The sequence below is a fragment of the Charadrius vociferus genome, unplaced genomic scaffold (genome assembly GCF_000708025.1).
Source record: "Charadrius vociferus isolate BGI_N301 unplaced genomic scaffold, ASM70802v2 scaffold88, whole genome shotgun sequence".
Lineage (NCBI taxonomy): Eukaryota > Metazoa > Chordata > Aves > Charadriiformes > Charadriidae > Charadrius > Charadrius vociferus.
Window position 1 is genome coordinate 1,762,876 of NW_009649619.1, and position 19,696 is coordinate 1,782,571.

The following is a 19,696-nucleotide window of genomic DNA, read 5'->3' on the forward strand; positions in this document are numbered from 1 at the left end:
TCCTGGACATCACATAACACGAAGCTTAGTGATGATGAGTGCAAGGCCCTGCAGCGCTGCCTCCATCCGGCTCCCCGGGACTGAAGGCAGCAGCAGCTTTCCTTTCCAGCCCCACTGCAGCTTGCCAGGCTGTTTCCATTGCTCCATCTGGTTACAGTCCTTTATAAATATCCTTTTTGTGGAAGCTGATGCCACGCAACTTCATATGAAGCCTTTGTATGTTTTCCAAGGCAGAAACCACTATTGCATCAAACCTGTGCAGAGCTTAGTGCAATGAAAGCCAAATCCATAAAGTCTTTAACACATTACCACAGTTTAAATGACTAATGATGAATCATTACGCACTTGTGACCCCTTCCTAACAGTCATTATTCTTAATCTAAAATAGCAAAACCCAAATTATCTGCAAATTTTCCCAATGATTTGTGACATCTGCCTCTTTGGCCAGACTTACACCATGATTTTTCATGCCAATTCTGAGCCTGTCCAGTTTAATCCTACTTATAAAATCTGATTACCAGAGAATAACTTCAGACCAAGCAATCTCAGTTCCTTAATTCCTGACTTGCTCTGTAGTATATGTGATTTAGAAAATCTGTAATTCATACCTTACCCCACCAGTAGGACTGTGGAATGGGGATGTGGTCAAGGCGGGCCCCACGAATCCCAGCTCTTCTGTAAGCCTCAGATGTCAAATCAGGGAAATTTCTGTTCAAGTCCAAGTTCTGAGCTGTCTGTCGTCCAATGACCCATCCATTGTAACCAGCTCCCTGATTTGTAACATAGAAGCCAACCTCAGAATATCTTCCTGTCTCAGAACGTCACTTTGTGGAAATTGTTTAAAACGTCATTTTAATCAAGGAGTTTTAAAAGAAGTAAACTGAAAATGTCTATACTGTTAAAAAGGCACACTTATTAATATTTTTTAATGCCCATGAACACTAGCACACTAACTAGCATGCAGGAAGCATTTCACTCACCAGTGACGTGACTCATGAGAGGAACACAGCAGCTTCTTACTCAGCACAGAGCAGCATGCAGAGTGGGTTAGAGGAGGAGAAAAGAAAATAAAATACAGCTGACCCTCCAAGGCAGGATCAGGCAGATTGCAATAACCCCAGACTCACACAACAGACAGAGCTCACCACTTGAGCAACGCAGAAAAAGAAAGGTCCTATTTTCATGCTAATGATGCTAGCGATAAAAATGAGGTGAAAAGAAGAATAATGTCAGGTTACATGTAACAGAAGTTTTGCTTTCACAGGTCTCCTTCAGACACCACCTGATCTCTGAAAACTGACATCATTATGCAAATGTGACAGTACAGAAAATATTCACATTTTTTATACCTTCTCTTCTAAAAGAGGACGAACATCTATTCCACAGTATCAAACTACATTTCCTTATAAAATAATTTAACAGTCATTACAGTGAGTCAGTGGGCATTTTGTTCTAGAACTGATAGCAGACAGTGCTAGATGTGTGAAAAAGTAACGCAGTCATTCCCACGTCATCACATTTCAGGCAGCAAAAATGACAAAGATGGCTCTGATTTCCTCTTAGCTCTCTTCACATTATCTTTGGAAAACAACCCACCACCAAACCAGCCTGGGATTCTGCTGCCGATTATTAACACTCCCTCCCATACGTGACACTCCCCTCCCCATTTCCTTTCCCATAGGGAATTTTAGAAACATGAAGCCCTGAACATTTCCTTATAAAAAGCCTTTTACCTCTTCTGCAGCCAGTTCATACCCATCAGGGTTAAGTGAAGGTAGGAGATGAATTCTGGTGTTATTAATCAAGGTCTGGATGCGAGGGTTCCCGAGAAGGTACTCCGAACACAGGTACTGTGCGAGGTATATTAGCAGCTCTTTCCCCACAACTTCATTTCCATGCATATTGCCAACGTACTTAAATTCTGGCTTGACTGTGAAATATGAAGTAATGAGATGCTTTAATTTGATTGTACATGGATGGCTTCCAAAAGCAGAGCAACCCAAAGAGCTTACTGATGAATCAGAAAGTTTTATTTACACTATTTTAATGCATACGTTCCTGTAAATAGCACACCAGTTCCAGGTGAATTTCCCTCCGTTACAAGTCAGTTCAGTGACAATTTAAATAGTGTGAAATAAAGGAAGTCCTTACTTTCAGGACCCCAAACCATAAAAGGCAATCACTGCCCCAAGCTTTTGCTGGACTCATCATTAATCGTCAACTAAGAATGCTGCAAACAGAAATGTCAAGCCATGGCTGGGGAGGAACAAAATACACGCCTGGCACTCCCACTTACCTTGGGCAGCTTCAATGCCTTATATTGTCACAGATCCTAGAAACGACCTGCAGATGTGTAATATATTACCCCTGTATTTGGAACAGAAATTAGGTCATGCATAAAAAAGTAGCTTTTAGGCTAAACAGCCTTGGAATAAGACTATTAGAAACATATAACCTCACCATTCCCTGCAGTTGTTCTCTCAGTTTCCATCCTTCCTTAGAGACCAGCGGAAAGTAGAAAATAGATGCACTTTGGAGACACCCTTTCCTGTCTATCCCTTTGTCTTCATCTTTGATCCTGGCCAGCCTCGAGCACTGCACACTGGAGGAGGGCTGGCACAGAGCTGTTATGGCAGCTTGCTCAAGCTGGCAAAATCTCCGGCTCTGGAGATATTTCCACTCGCCTTTATGCTGTGCTGAGCAGCATGAAGCAATAGATTTAGAAGGAAATGCTAGGTAACCTCTTAAACTACCATCTCATATCATGCCATATCACAGTTATAATCTAAAAGCCTGATTCATAGGCTTTGTGTTTTCCTGGCAAATGCAGTATCAGCTTAAAAAGACACCTGCAACCCCTGTTCTTTACACAGGAGAGGAAAGACGATAGGCCAGGAAATAGTAATGTAGATCTTTGCTCTATTAAAGACGTCTGCTGGGACCTTGATCAAGTTGAAAGCACCTTGAAGTATCTCTACACCTGGAAGGCAGAGTGGCTGAGAGCAAATAAAGCTCACACCAGTCTCCCCTGTCTTCTCTGCCTCCCCTGCAGCACAGCACACAGGGGGCACAGTAGCTTGACCTGAGATGATCATCTCAATAAAGTATTAAGTCAGATGTAGTTCAGTCCTGCTACACTGCTGAGGCTGCTTTGATGCTGGAGCTAGCCTGATGAGTAGCAACCTGAGGCTCTTGGTAAGCAGCCATGGCCACAGCATTCCACCAAATTTAGTCAGGTACTACATTTGAGCTGGGAGTTGGTAACTGGAAAATAATACCTAATACTCCCCAAGAAAACGATCTGCATTTTGAAGAATTTAGAACATTTAAAAATCTGACCTTTGCTGTCTCAGTGATGGGTCTACAAAAAAGAGATCAGCACCATTCCCCTTTGCAGAAAAGTTGTGAGGACTTATAACCTAAAGGTATTCAGGCGCTGCGATAACATAAAATCCTGGTGTCGTTCACCTGTCACACTGTCAGGTATTGCACTGACCCGAACCTCTGTTCAGGAGGATTAATGTCTGTGCTGCATTGCCCTCTTTTGATGTCAATGTCCTTCTCTATCTGAGGTCTTCTCACAAGTTCTATGTATTTTAGGATGTGAACGACGATGTTTAGACTAGGGACAGGCATCACTTGTAGGAAGTGTGTAGGGTTTGATGGCACAGTGGGAAATAAAAGGAGACTGAGGAAGTGGTAGATGATGAAGAGGACAGGTCAGTAACAGAAAACTATCCCAACTTCTATGTACGCTTGGCACAAATAAATAATAGCCATATCACTGCAACCAAGTACATGGTCATACAACTAGGAACAAGGAATGTCAACCATGGTCATAAACTGAGGTCATAAAGTTAGGAGATTGTAACTGGGCTGTGATTGCTAGAGTGAATCCTCAGCTATTGGTGTAAATCTGGAACAAAAAGGAGGACAAATGTTTTTGAATAAATGCTTTTTACAGTATAAGCAATATCCTGTCAAAAGGACCTGTTTTCACTCAGGTGGAAAATTTGGAGTTCCCTCGAGCAACCTGATCAACACTGATATGACTCACGCAGTTCGTGGTGTCCAGGCTTGGTTGAAAACTCAATCACAAAAAGATCCTTCCCTTCAAAACTGCGACCTATGCTGTACGTTGTTGCAATATGGGAGCATTTAGAAGCAGTCTTCTTCAGCGTGCTCACCATTTGGGAATATGAATGGTGTTTGAACTGAATAAAAGTTGCTGGCAAGTCTGGAGGCAAATCTTCCTCAACATCTACTTCTCCTGCAACGAAAAATTGTAACACAGTGTTTAAAACCATGGTGCTCAGAGGACTGCATGGCTGCCTGTACTTTTCCACAAAATATCTTTTTCAGTAGTAGAATTATAGAAAATACGGCCACAATCAAAACCTCAAATCTGCGTAGTACATCCTACGCTGTTTATTGTGGCATATTTTGTCTGCAAAACCATACTAATGCATATGCACACTGACAAATGTTTTGTGCAACTTCCAGTTATAATTTGGCCTTTGGCACGCTTAGCACATTGTAGTCACAAAATACATAGATTTTTCCCTTTGAATCTGGTGGATCAAACTCATTTTTTATGAGATTCAGCTGCCTTCAGCTATCTGGGCCTTCTCCATCCAAACAGAAATCTGTGACAATTACTAATGAGATTATTTTAATGAGCTGTTAAGCTTGTCAAGCTACCCTGAATTTATGACTGCATTAAAGTTTCAGGTTTTAAATCAAGTATTTCAAATATACAGACAGCTATCACACAGGGCAGGGCTTATCAAATGCACATTAGCAGTCCAAACATCTAGCTCTGAGCTGCCTGTCTTGATGCTCTTTGTATATGGGGGAGAGAAACAGATGCTTCTTGAGAGCAGTTTAATTAAGTGTTTAAAAGAGGTGGAACGAAATGAATCACACCTTACAGGTGTCTCTGAAGATGACAAGCTGAGACGACAAGCGGAGAGATTTTGTGCCACAGACATATCAAGCTGAGTGAGATGAGACCCTTCCCATCTAGACAAGTAAGATGTGTCAGCAGAGCTTCCTTCCTTACCTCGCAGCTTTGCCAGCGGGTCAAAACATCCTTCTTCTTCCCCAGCGAAAAAGCGGTCGCAGTCTAAGAAGTAGGGCCAAGCCATGTCTATTGCGTCGAAGGCAGGGAGGCAATTTTTTTTCAGGTTTTCACAGACATGCCTGCAGGGCTTTATAACTTTGTCCTTTTCGCACTGCGGGGCCAGCACTGAGCAGCCCAGGAGCCTCAGGTCCGGATTGCATTCTCCCTGGAGCAAGTTGTGCAGCACGCTGATGAGAATGTACTCGGAGCTGTACTCAATCACTTCTCGAGACTTCTGATCCAGAAAATTAGGATATATCATTTGAGTATAGGCAACATCAGTACAAGAACTTAAGGCGATGTCCACACATTTTGCTATGGAAAGGAGATGAACATATAAAAATAACTTGCTTCACTGACACCCTGAATAGTTCAAAGACAACGTAAAAAGTAACACGTTCAATTAACTTTTTTTTTTTTTGTTCACAGATAGACTGGAGGCAGTTTGAAATACTCTCATAGGAATTTGATCCAAAACCACTTATTGAAAGATGACAGCAAGTATGCTTGGTCTGGAGACTGATTGCAGTTTGATGCAAGTAGCTGTCACTCAAAATTCAAATGGTATCCAACAATTTGATGGGGCATCAGGGGTTATCTGATTGATAAGCACTGCTCCTAAAATAAGGTTGATTTTGTTAATTCAATACATGAACAGCAATGAAAGGGCAAATTCCTGGCCAGCAAACCCTGGAGTACCTGGCCCACATGGGAGTTAATTTAACAGATAGCTTGGAAACCACCAAAATTAATAAAGCCTGGTTTCCAAAGGAAAGGTTGTCTCATACTCAATTAAATTTTATCTGATTTAAATTAAGAATACAGTTTGAGTTTATTAAATACCAGAGAATCCATAAGAGAAAAATCCACTGTTGAGGTGTGAATTTGCTGGTGTCTGACATGGGAAAAACTCAGATTCCTGAATAAAGAGTATTCGTGATGCCACTCACCCCTGTCTTTGTCTTTTAGTGTGGATTCACTGATAAGGTGTGAGATCACACAGATTTTTTCTTTAATGGGGAAGGTATCATCAAGCTATCTCTATTCTTTGCTTGGCCACGCAAAATTTGTAAGACTGTAATACCTCTGAAACACAGCCCCCTCCCAACCCCTCGGTGAAGTTTGATTCAAAGAGTTGAAAAGTTATTCTGGGACTTGGCTCCCAGGCAAGCAGGCCCATAAGTGTGCTTACATGTATATTCTCATAAACCTGATACACTTTAAGAAATGAGATTAAGAGGTCTTAAGAAGGAAAAATGTTGCTAATACTTTCAACCCACTCAGAGGTGAAAAGGAAGTAATAGAGAGATGTCATCATAAAATTACTGTCTATTACAGTAATGGGCCTATGTTTAAGCCTCCTTCTCTTGTAATGTCTCTGGTTACAAATACCATTGGCACAGCAGCAACATCCTACCATGTGTGCAAGAGATCATCTCTCTAGGAACAAGACCTACTATAGCACCAACATTAAAAAACTTGTCAGGAAATAATGAAGAAATACTTATGGTTTAGAGATTCTCCAAAGACAGCAAGCAAAGTCACATCATACCTTTTTGTACATTTTGGCATTGACCTGTAAACAAAGAAGAAAAAAGAAAGGCATTATGGGGCAGTTATCCATGGTACCTTCCTCACATTAGGAATTGTCCAATCTGGTAGCCCCACTAAGGCTGCTGCAGCTGTATGTCCTGAGGTCCAGCCATACCAGGGATAAGCACATATTCCCAACAGGCACATATTATATACATAAACAAAGAGACAACACAGGACAGGCAAACACAACCAGCACCAAAAGCATCATCCTGCCCCCCTTTCTGGCTAATCAAGATGAAAGACCATTGATGGAAAAGAAGTACAGGTGGATCCCTCCAGTAGCTCAGCTTGGACGCACTGGAACCCAAGTAGCTAGGCTCAGTTTACCCAGTAGCTGGCCCCTGAATCCACTGATCTCCAGTTGTCTCATGCTCTAACAGACACACTCCGGTAGCTGGCCCAGACCTAGGGTCTCACGGGTAGCCAAGCCCCAGACACAATGGTCTTCTCATGGTCCTCCTGTGGACCTCCTGGTTCCTCCAGTTGCCAACTCTGACACCCCCCGGCCTCTTCAGTATCCAGCTCAGGATCACAGCCGCTCAAATACCCAACTCCCAAATCTTTAGTCCTGTCCACTGCTAGTCCAGCTTGGTGTTTGCTAGCTACTGTACACACAAGGCACATGCACTCTGGTCCCTCCAGCTGCTGCACCCAAGACGCACAATGCCCTCTGACCCGTGGTCTCACACCAGTCACTGACATGCAGAGCCCCATACACCCCCTTCCACGCACAACAAAAAGAGAGACCCTCACTCAGGCAAAGAATTGAAAATGGAGTTTAATAAGAAGACAGGACTGACTGCAGTGATCAGGTGCAGGGCATGGTCAGACAAGCACACCGATCAGCCGGCCTTTGATCCACTTTAAAAAGGGAGGGACTTGACAATATATCTGAAGTGTGGCTGTATAAGAAATCAGTCCTATATTTGAAAAAGACATTGAGCTGACCAGCCCTGACAACTTGATGATACTTCTAGGCATGCTTAAAAACTGAGAGTTAGGTGCCTAGGAAATTTCACTAATAAAAATGTAGATCTCTAGTAATCTGGTTTAATCTAAAAGTCCATGTGGGTCCTTCTGTACATGCCAAGATGCCTTATGGATCTTCCCCTAACACATCTATTGGCCCCCCATAATGTTGTTGCATATCTTTCTTGTAAAGCGATTAAGCCTTTGGTGGATGTGAGGGGACGTATTTCTTCCCCATCCTACTTCATCCTATCTCTAGCAACTGCATTTTATAATCCTTTTAATACCAACTTAAAACTAATTATTTCCCTCCCCAACTACTCTCACGGGAAAGCTTTTCCAAAAGCTCACTCCTCTAATGGCTAGAAATTGCCTTTTAATTTCCTGCCTAAAAGTATTTGTGGACAGTTTATATCCATGTGTTGTTGTGCCAGCATTGTCCTTTAGCTTAAATAGCTCTGTACGCTCCCTGGTGCATGCCTTCATCGTGTGTTTGCAGAGAGCAATCAGATTCCCTCAGCTTTCTATTTGCTAGGACAAATAAATGAACCTCTCCTGATATTGAAGGAACATGGTTTGATGGCCTTTTTTGCTCCTGCAGCCAACAATTGTATATTGCCCTTCTCCGATACTGGCAATTAAAGACAAATACTGCTACCAAGGCATGGAGCTGTTTTCACCAGTGCTTCATAGAAGCTAAGTCACTATGTGCAAGCTTTTCAAACACCAACAGGTCTGCTTTCCTTGTGACGTGTTGGGGATCTAGCTACGTTGCTATTTCTTCTAATTGTCCCCAGGGGGACAGGCATCTAGCTTCTTGCTCAGTGAATTGAGCGTTTGTCTTCATAAGACCAAATTCATTATGTTTTCTTTTTTTATTTTCTTGCTAAGGAAAGTTTAAACTTTTACTCACGGAATGTTTGTTTAAATGTAATCATCCACATATGTGTTGCTAATGAGTTGATCATTCTTTAGCCAACACAAAATCATTATAATGAGAACAAAATTAACCCAGGAATTTTATCTTGGAGGGAGACATTTAACTGAAAATAAGTCTGGTTCTATATGATGAATTGTCATTGATCCACATTACCTCATAAAATAAATGAGGGATCAGAACTAGCAGAAACAACCCATCTCCAACACCATCAAACTCTGGTAAGCAGCAAGCTGGAAAAAATTACATCCATATAGACTCCGTTCCTGGTTTGGTACATTATGCTAACAGCAATAAACAATACCTGCTTCATCAACAGTGCCTTCCGTTATAGGATTACAGTGTTTCCCTTAGTTAGCCACAATCCCCTCTGTGAATTAATTAAGGTCAAGGCATTTCTGAAAAAGCTTCATCTCAGCCAGATACTGCACGTAGTTTTACATCTGGGGATAATCAAGGAATAGCATTTTGTACAATGTCAGCTGGGAAAGAGAGAGGAGTGATCTCTTGTTAGTAAGAGCTCCAGCAGTCAATCCTGCTGATAAAATTGGATGTCACTACCTCTCTGAATCTGGATAGTCTTCTGTCTTAATGCCATCACACCCACAACAACTTGGGAGGCATTGGACACAAGTCAGAAGCCAGATAAACGTTCCATACAGAGGGGACAACTCAATGTGGATGGGGCTGGCTTGAGTTCAGCCACATCCCATTGAGCAGAGGGACACTGTCGCTGGTTATCACCAGGGTCAATAGCACTGAATCCCCTTCATTACCCTGAAGGGCGGCTAAGAAATATTTGACACTTTTTTTCTCCTCAGCATAAAATCACTGTAGTGTAGCTATTATTTTAGACTAGAGGGTCATGTGTGCTGAGAGCAGTTCTTTGTGGGTTCATTTGGGGAGTATGAGTGTTCTTTCTATGCTCATAAATACTTAAATGGAGGGTGCCAGGTGTATCAGGCCAGTCTTTTTTCAGTGGTGCCCAGTGATAGGACAAGAGGTAATGGGCACAAACTTGAACATAGGAAGTTCCATCTAAACTTGAGGAAGAACTTCCTTACTTTGAGGGTGGCAGAGCACTGGCACAGGCTGCCCAGAGAAACGGTGGCGTCTCCCCCTCTGGAGACATTCAAAACCCACCTGGATGCCATCCTGTGCAGCCTGCTGTAGGTGAACCTGCTCTGGCAGGGGGGTTGGACTAGGTGATCTCCAGAGGTCCCTCCCAACCCTGACCATTCTGTGATTCTGTAACTGCCCATGTTTCCTCGAAGGTAAGAGGCATTTCCCCTCTGCTGGCTCTGTGACCAAGCTACAAATGTCCTTTTTCTTTGTCTCTCCGACATGCACTGATCAAATAACAAAGCTGAGACACACACAACCTTCCACAGACAGCTACCACTGCCCAGGAGTGCTGTGGCCATCAGTCAGTTTGATACGTGGCATAAACCTATTCTCAATGGTGTCTCAGTATTCTGCTTATTCAGCTGGAGCGAAAAGGTATTCTGGCAACACGCTGGAACAAGCAAAGGAAACCAAAGGGAAAATGCAGCAGGCGGGGTCTGGGCACGGTGCTGCTGCTTCCCCCTGCTCTGGCTCTCCCAGCAGCAGCAGTCCTGCTGCATTTAGCAGATGCCTCTGTCTGCCCAGCTGGCCAGAAGGAGAGGTGTCGAGAAGCGATGGATGGCTGATGGAAGGGACATGCGAAATTTCGCTAAGTCATATGCTGTAGCTGGGTTCACAAGAGGACTGGATCGTTTTGTGAGCAGGAGTAGATGTCAGCGCAGGAGAGGTAAAGACAGCTCTGGTTTCAGACTGCTACCTGGCTTCCACACTTTGTTACTTTTACCATACCTTACAGGGAGAGGCAATCTATTAAGCAGCATCGCTATTACGCATTAACAAAGATGATGACTGAAAAGGACAGATTTTTTTTTTAGATGAGGAACCCAAATCCATATAAACCTTTCCTGTGGCAGCTGAAGGTGTTTGCCTCAGTACATGATAAGTAGGGGTGATTTTTCAACACAGGATAAAGCTTTTCCACTCCTTTTGGCCCAGGACGTCCCTCACAAAGTCAGAGCTACTGAGACTCACTCATTGACTAGCAGCAAAACTGACCCCTTCCTCCTGGGTCCTACACCTAAGCCTCACATTTTTGCAGCACACCATGCTGTTTTCTCCCTGTCTCTCTCTGCCAGAGACATCTATGTGGCTTCTGCCGTCTCAGAGGCCCAAACTGTAGCCCTTCTCCCCACCACAGCCCCCTGCAAACTGCCACGTAAGCCATACATCAGCCACAGCTCTGTCATGTAAACAGCCAGGAGTTACACAGCTTGAGCTTTTGGGTAATCAGCAGTTAATATACATAAAAGCAAGAGAGAAAAGGTCTGGTATAAACTTGCTTTATAGCAAGTCGTATATGTGTATGTGTGCTGATGTGGTGTTTGGACTTTTCCTACGTATCCTAACGCCAATGCTTGCATATGTTTTGGAGGGTGCGGCTCTGTGAGGGCCAAAGATAATTCTCCAGTGCTTGTACTTATATAAATAAGTGTGGATGCACGTAGCTGGGCCAGAGCCGGCCTGCCTGGAGTGCAGGCGGCAGGAAACCCTCCGGAGCCAGCTCCTGAGCCGCACGCTCCGCTCCTGGAGACCCACACCCGTGGGTCTGGGTCTGTGCGCACAGAAATGTCCAGCAAATCTGCGTCCCCACTCACTATAGCTCCTTCTGTCAAAGCTCCGGCAGTGCCGACCAGAAGAGTTCAGCCACTCCCGTTCCCTTTTTCATAAGAGGAATGACAGGCAATGACATACAGAGTTTCTCAGGTCTCCGGATTAACTTGGCAAGCTTCAGTCGCTGCTTCTTCTGTGCTTGAAAGAGCCTAAACCTCTTCGATTTTTTGAGCAGAGGCTTTCCTGGGCTCAGAGGATGACAGTGCCACCTCCTCTCATAGTCCCATCCACAGGCAGGTTGGTACAGAGAGACCTTTTTCTTCCTGACCCAGAACAGCCTTTTCAATTTTTTATGTTTATTTTTGTACTCTAGCTATTCCACCAGAGCTACAAAAGTCCTTTCAGTAGCACAGCTTCTATTTAAGATTATGGATAAAATAACTTATTGAAGAGAAGAAAAGCCATTTCAAGCTTTCTGAGCCCTCTCTATAATACACGCTTCTGGTTTTAATTTGCAAAGGCAAGCTTGAAAATCTACAATGCAGCACATACATATTTTACTGCCAAGCTTACATTTTTTCCCCTTGATGATTCAGCACTGAAAGAAGCAAGCGGCTGTGATTAACCCTAACCCAGACAATAGAGCTCAACAGCTACTTCCAGTGCCATGGCTTGGCCGGTTGCCTTTTCAAGAGCAAAGCCAACAGGAGACTTGTGCGCTTGAGGATACGGAATAAGCCCAAGGGCCAGTCTTAAATTCAAAATATCTAAATCACTCAGTGAGGGTTACACAATTGCATTGTTATGACTGACAGATCGAAGAAGATTAGATAATTTATCTTGTACAGACCAGCACACCCCCTACCAGCTTTCTGGGTTTCTTACAATACTGTTTTAAACTGGAAGACATATGTATTCATTTTAGCCTGTTTATAGTCAAAACCTCTGCTTTTCCAAACAAAGCTTTTCAGTTTCTGATCATATTAGTATTTCTCTCCTTGTGGTTCTACACGGTTCATCGAATCAGTCTTTGCAACGATAATCTGCCTCGTAACACTAAAGAGACAAATCTTAATATCAGCAGTAATATGCAAACACTGCTGGGCTGTACCATTTTGCAAAACGTTGCAAGAGCACCTGCAAATGTCAAAGCCCAGCCTGCCTCTGGAGCCAGCTCCTGGATACGGCATGAGGACCAGAGCAGGACAAGATCCATTCTGGAAAACTATAATGGAACAGAATTGCCAGGAAGGAGGGTGCAGGAGGAGTGGGGAAGCAAGGGGACTAGTGGCAGAGGAATGAGGCAGTTGAGTAGCTTGGCTAGGGGGAAAATGGTGGAGCAGAAAGCCCGGGAGAGAAGGCAGCTATGTACGTAAGGCATACATGCAGGGGTAGAACGGAGACAGTCCCCAGCCACAGAGAGGGAATTCCAGGAAAACTTGAGGAGAGAGGAGAGGTTGCAAAAAGCAGCCCACGTGGTGAACTCCTTTTCCTGGATAGATGAAAGTTTTTGTGAGTAGAGGACTGAATTCCTGTTATTAATCTTCGACTTCAGCAATTGCTGTAACTGCCCTGGGGGAGCGATGTGTTTGCGAACGGGCAGAAGCAGTATGCAGGAGCCCGATGCGCAGGCAGTGAGACAAGCCCTGCTTCAGCCCTGCTCCCTCACATGAAGAAGCCTGAAAGCACCTGAAAGAGATTAATGCCTAATCTGCCTTCACTTCGCAGACCAAGATCACAGCAGGAAGACGCAAGCCAGTATTCGCTTTTAATCACCTTTCTTTCTAACCCACCTGCTGCCTGGCATTCAGTTAAACACCCGTTTTTATTGAATTACTGAAAGTGTTCCCACAGCGATGGCACTGCAGTTGGCTCTTCCCAGCCTGTTTCTCTCACAGGACTGGTCTGAGGCCTGTGAGAAGATGCTGAAGCTTTCCCATGGGTGATGGGAATTCACACAATCTGCAGATCACGGGTCAAAATCTGTGCAGATGCACACGGAGACCTGCCACTCGGCAATGGCTCAAAGCCAACCTCAGTGATCGCCAACAATTCTCCCGTGTTTCTAATTGTCCAGGTGCAACTCAAACAGGGCTGCAGTTGTAGGAGCCTAAAAGAACTGAGCAAGAGCATTGCTGCCAGCCTGTCTGTCCCCACCGCCTGTCTCAGTGCCTCTATTGACAGGATCCCTGGTGCCACCCCAGCTTTGTCTCTGGCCAGTAAGTGCCACTCCAGGGAGTCCTTCCATCCGAAAATCCTGAACAGAAGCATAATCCCAAAACAAAAAACTCTAGGAGCCCTTTTTTTGGCCTCATCTGAGATGTTTTTCCAGTTGGGAGGGGGAACGCTACCAGTTAGTAAAACAAAACACAAAGAAACAACAACAACAACAACAACAATGGCGACAGCAAAATGGCCCAGGCGTTGTCAAATTGGCTGAAGAATTGTTGGGCTGCACATGTGTCTGGGCCGCTGCTGAACATGCATTCACTGTGCACCAAGATGATCTGGAGACATATAGAGACCATCCCTCAGTGTCCGGCCAACAAAGGAAGGAGAAATCAGTTCAGATCTGGGTAATGCTGGCATTAAAACAATAGATGGGGTGTGAAAGCAGAACAGGTCAGGAAATCTATACAACTATCATCTAAAAGATCAAATTTTTGTCAGGGTGACTGGAGAAGGGTGAAACCACTTCTTCGATTGGTACTTTGGAGCTGTGATGCCTCTATAGGTAGCAACATATACTCTCGATAGTCCAGTTCCCACTGTCTAAGGACACAGTACTCTCTAAGTGCTTTGGGCAACAGCTTACCACAGAGCGAGAAGCTTACCTTTAAGTTCAACTCTGTTGAATGCCACAGGACAGAGTCTGAAAAAAGGAGATTTTTATCTTTGGTGCTACAATCCTTCCAAAACATTTGCCAAAACATCATTCCATCCTCTTTAAACACAGTCTATGCAGCCCCCTAGCATAACTCTGTCTTTTCATTAGTTTAGATGTATGAGAACTATTGTAATTAACATCACATCTGGTTCTTCTGTAGGTAGTTGAGTTTTAGCCAAATGTGGTATTTTGATGTTACAAAAGATTGGCAGTTAATTCGACAGCCTTGACTAAAATCTTAATAACAGTGGAATTTCAAATCCGTGTCTTAATCTCATATTGTCTCCTAGATAGGGATGTCCTGTTATAACCCTGTAAAACTGAAATAGTGCCAATTAAATCAATGGAGTTACAACAGGATAAACAAAGGGATTGACATTTCAGTTTTATTTCTGCAATGGGCAGAGCAATTCTAAGTCCTTAAACTCCATTGACCTGTGACAGCTGCATCCAACTGGGAGGGTGACTCTGTCCAAACAAGATTCAGCAGTCATAAAAGCCCTGGGTCATAAAAGCCCAGCAAAGAGACCAGGACTTGACCCACCAGCCTCAAACACCATGTTTGCAACAAGATAGGTGACTTCTGCATAGTACCTCTATGCTTAGTCCCCCCTCAGACAACGGCACCTGTGACATTTATCCAACATTTGGTCCAGGCTTAAGGAGGGGATGGCTCTCATGTGGCCTGGGCAGCCCAAAGGGGAGCACAGTAGCTGTCAGCCAGCCAGCACCCCTAAACAACCACTAATTGACTGCGTGAAGGGAAAGGCAGTGTCTAGAAATGTTAAAGGGGATCAAGCATTAGTGTTACTAAATCTTGCTAAAAGCCTGGCTGTGCCTTAGGGCAGTGGGGTTTTTGTTCAAGTTTTGACTTCTACGTATTTACATGCCCATACTTTAAAAATGTCTGAACAAGTAAGTATTCTGAAGAAAATTTTGCCTTCAGATTAAAATCATGCATAAACTATTTCAGCAGTAAAAAGGATATACCCATGTATTATATTTTCAATATAAACTTGCTTTCCCCATGGAAGTGGTTGTTTCTGATCCCATTTCCCATGTTAAATGTAGCTGAAAATCAGTGTTGCTGAAATAATAATTGTGTAGAAATACTAGCGTCAGTGGTGGGAATCCAGAGCAGCTCATATGACTCAGTAATGAAAACAGGGTTTATGAGAACTGGAATTGCTTATCTCGTGAGTGTGCATGATGTAGACACCAGTTTTGCATTTTTTTGTTTTGACAAGGCTTGGACGCATCCGTCTCGCGTGCAGCAGGCGAGATTTTCACGGCTTGGGCTTTCCCACACGTGCTGTGGCCACGCTCCCTGTCTGCACCTGCCCATGGCCTGGGGCAGAGGAGCAGACCCCAGGCCACTGCCAGGTCACCCAGTGCAGTCACATGCATGAGAGCCCCAGTAGCTGGAGAGGCTCTGCCTGCGTAAGTGTGCGCAGACAGGGGTTTCACTAGGAAAAAAAACATTAGAAATGTCCGCAGCAAGTGAAGTATTGGTCCCATGCAGCTGGGGCCAGTGTGAAGCTCACAGAAGGCAATGGCTTTTCCTTTTGTCACTTAGTGATAAACCACAGCCCACTGCAGAGATGGGAATGCCAGAGAAGGAAAGGGAGAAGATATAGCATCTATATGTGAAGCCAGTTTTTCAGTCTGGCTTTCCAGAAAGCAATCTAGTCTTACTCAATGCCATAGCTTAGAGAGGAGCCAGTGACACACAAGCTGTTCTGGGCCCCAGAAGAAATACAGTACCTGTCCCCTGCCTCCCACCCTGGTGGTTTTTCCCTTCCTGGCTCTCTTCCTTATTCCTCCCTATTCCCTCCCATCTCCAGAAGCTAAACTGTGAGACCCTCAGGACGGGGCAATGTCTGCTGCAGGAACAGAGCCAGCCAGGATGATGGGAAACACCAAGGTGCTTGGGAGAGGAGAAGGCCCACTGGTGGCAAGTGTGCCAGCCAGGGCTACCCTGAGAGCAGCGCTCCAGCTGCTCTCCCACCTCCACAGCTTCAGATCAAACAGCTCCGGTCCTCAGCAGTGACACCTGACGGGCTATCCCATGTACCCGAAACATCTTTCAAATGCTCAGACAGGGAGCCGGGGGTGGCAAAAGACTCAGGCATCCCTTTTGCTTTTAAACTCAGCTCAGCTCCGATGTCTCCCCAAGAAGCCGTCTGTACAAGCGGAGAAGCCCACACGGTGGCACCACAGACGGCGGCGCGGCCCCGGGCCGGTGGCAGAGGCAATGCTGCCGCCGGGACCCACCGGCAGCGGGACCCGCCGGGAGCGGGACCCGCCGGGAGCGGCAAGCGCTCGGGTGTCGCCTCCCCTGTAATTCCTGGGGGTTGGCACACGCACTTGAGCATTGGTGTTGCTCTGCCCGAGAAGTCGCCAATAAAACGTTCTCTGAACGTGAGCGATCAGGAAAGGTTTTACGGCTGTTATTTTGCATCCTTAGCCTGACCCCTGGTAGCATCTCGATGGTAGAGCTGGTCCCAGCTGCAAAGTCACCTGCTTTTTAGTATTTTGAGTCACGTGACTTCACCCTACTTCTACTGTGTTTTAATTTTTGTTATCAGTGATGGTGAAGTTCTCTATTTAATTAATTACCGGTGGAATACATCAGTAAGCAGCAGACATGCGCGCAGCTCAGATAAAACAGGAACCTGGGCTATTAGCTCCCTCCACCAAAGGCTGGCCACCTTCCAGGGGAAACATGCTAAGCTGTACTTTTCTCACCTAAACTAGAGGCTAAGAGGCCAATAAAACTCACCAGAGTCTGGAAGTTCTGCCTCGCAACAGGGCAGTGTAGGATCCTATCACTGGGGGAGGCAGTGGCTTGCTGGTTCCCCAAGGATACAGGACACAGCTGAGGAGAAGGGGTCTGCCCTCTCTCAGTGCCATGGTTCCCAGCTGCAGCTCAAAAAGCTCCCCACACAGTGTGTGATGGCTGTGCCATACTGTGGGGCTGGATGACAGTAATCATTTCCTTATTTTTCTAAACAGAAGAGCACAAAGCATTTTGTTAGGATCTGGGTATTGTTGACTATGTTTCATTTCAATTTCTTATTAAAAAAAAAAAAAAGCAAAATGAGTCATAGCAGAGCAAATATCACTGATAAGGCCAGGCAGCCTGTGGAAATCAGCTCCAGCCTTGCTGTGCGTCAGGCAGCGGTACTGTTTCTCGCAGCCATTCTTTCCTGCACAAGCACCTGGCCTCCTCCTGCAGGGCACTGCAGGTCTGTCCGCTGAGATCCACAGACATCTGCACAAGGAATCCCAAAACAGGGGAAAATCTCCCACTGCTACAGCTAAAGACACAACCTACTGCCCTGCATCTTGAGAGGAGTCCCCTGCAAGGTCTGCTCGTGAACATGTTCAGCACTGTGGTCCCCTTTATTTTCATGTGGCCTGACATGACCTTATCTCCCCTTGAGAAATCTGGCAGGTCTCTCAATGCCAAGCTGCAACTTTATTCCCCAGTCCAACATCCCTCCAGTGTGAAGTGTGCCCCTTCCTCACGTTACACACCACGTAGTGATGTTGGCAGCTCACTTTTCCTACCACTAGCCATCCCTCTAGGGACACATTCAGCAGTGTAGTCCCACCACATGCAAGGTGTATTTCCATCGCCTACCTTTCCTAAAGCCCTGCCCTAAAGACAGCACAGTTGCCAACACACGCAAAACATTCTGCCACAGCAGAGTTACCCCATGACGATCCCTATGTTTGTGGTTACCACGATTAATACCGCACGGAAAAACTTTGATCAGCTGGGGCTGGAGCAGAATCATACCTCACAGAGAAAGGACGTGCTGCAAACCACACAACCTCTTCCTGTAATTGGCTGTAAATAGTCTACAACACTTCTCTTTGTGCAGCTTTATCCAAAAATAAAATCCCTTCAGGCTGCGGTAGACCTCACTTTGATGTTCGTGGGAACGGCACTCTCAAATTATATGCAGTACACAGCACATGGGCTGCATTGTGTAGCAGTTCAATGCCAGTGACAGTCTATGGCTTATATTTAAGCAGTGAAATATAGCTGAACTTGCTTAGGTAACATTAAGGTCAGTTTCAGGTTAACTTATCCCTTCCTGCATTCCCATAAAGTACATATTTTTCTGAATCATTTTGAGTTTGAACCCTCTGAAAATAGTTTTCCTGGAGTTGACCTTGTAATTTCACTGGAATTCACCTCTCCCCTGTCCCCACATAAATGAAATCTGAATTAAGTCCACTTGATTAAAAACATCATGTATTTTTAAAAGATACTGTTGATACTGCTAATATTTTTTATTAGTCAACCGGTTACTGAACCAAAAGCTTTTAATCCATTTAGCAGCATGTTCCTATCTAACCTTTATTCTAATGGGTAAATCTGCTTTTCCAGCCAATCAACTCATACAAATTCCATATTGCTTATAGCAAGCTAAAACACACCCTACAGCTGTCAGATCCTAATAAATCTTCTCATACTTTGGACTTGAAATAAGTGACCTAAAGCTAAATGTAAGGAAAAGATTTTTTTTCTTAAGCAGAAAAGCACATAGAAGGTCGAAAGTTCATCTGCTTGCAATCCGACTACCACGTTCCTAGAAGGCAAGGCCAGAGATGGGGCGAAGCATCCGCATTCCCCACCACAGGGAGGTGGATCCTACCTACTGGGAACGCCATACATTGACAGAAAGCCACATCCACACGTGGCCTTAACAAGACAGTGATGGGGAAACATTTATGTTCCCTTGCATCCCAGACTTGTTTTTCTGTTGCAGAGCCCCACCACCGCCTGCCTTCCCATCCACAACCCCAGTTTCATCACCAGCAGTCTGCACATTTCCAAAGAGCTGATCCCCTCCTAGGGCAGAGTGACAGCTCCTTCCTCCCTCGCCTCGAAGCTGGAGGCCCTTTTCCCCGCTCATCTCCAAGAGAAGGAAGGAGAGAAGAAGGGGGGCTCTGGGGGCTGCGAGCCTTACCTAGGGTCTCCTGGCCGGTTTCACAGCGGGGCGCCGGCTCGGTGGCCTTAAGGAGCCCGCCGAGGAGGAGCAGGAGCCTCAGGACCATGCTGGTGCCCCTTGCGCAGGCACCACAGCGATGTGGCACTGACTGGCTGATGGAGTGGTTCCTCTGCTCGGAGCCTCAGCGCAGCTGTGGCTCTCCAAGCAGCAGCGGAGACGGGAGCGCTGCAAGGGCATGCCCACGTCCCACAGCGTGTACAGTCCGGGCGTCAGATTTCAGCTAGCATCGGAGCTTGGAAAGCAAAAGGCTTTGAGACAGAAAGGGAGGAGGAATGAGTTCTCCCTCCCCTCTGCCTCCAACCCGGCTCCCGCTCGCAGTCCGGTTTACAATTTCATAAACAGTTGGGGTCCCTGCAGGGATGCGCCTGCCTGCTCCTCAAGCGAGGGTCCCACACCTTTGGTCTTCACACAGCAGTTCTCCTAAGGGACGTGGGAGCTTCAGTAAAGTGTGTCTTGCTGAAGCTGGCAGCAACTGCCTGGAG

At 45.3% G+C, this 19,696-nt stretch overlaps 1 protein-coding gene across 1 annotated transcript in view; it reads right to left on the minus strand.

Moving 5' to 3' along the window:
- Positions 1 to 19,436, minus strand: part of CPZ (carboxypeptidase Z) — a 37,038-nt gene extending 17,602 nt beyond the window's left edge. The window contains exons 1-6 of the mRNA XM_009890520.1: positions 19,173 to 19,436; positions 6,675 to 6,698; positions 5,063 to 5,437; positions 4,058 to 4,270; positions 1,734 to 1,930; positions 609 to 770 (exon numbers count right to left, since the gene is read on the minus strand). Of these exons, the coding sequence (XP_009888822.1) occupies positions 609 to 770; positions 1,734 to 1,930; positions 4,058 to 4,270; positions 5,063 to 5,437; positions 6,675 to 6,698; positions 19,173 to 19,260 (1,059 nt within the window). The 5' untranslated portion in view covers positions 19,261 to 19,436. The remainder of the gene's footprint in view (positions 1 to 608; positions 771 to 1,733; positions 1,931 to 4,057; positions 4,271 to 5,062; positions 5,438 to 6,674; positions 6,699 to 19,172) is intronic.
- Between the last annotated feature and the right edge of the window lie 260 nt (positions 19,437 to 19,696).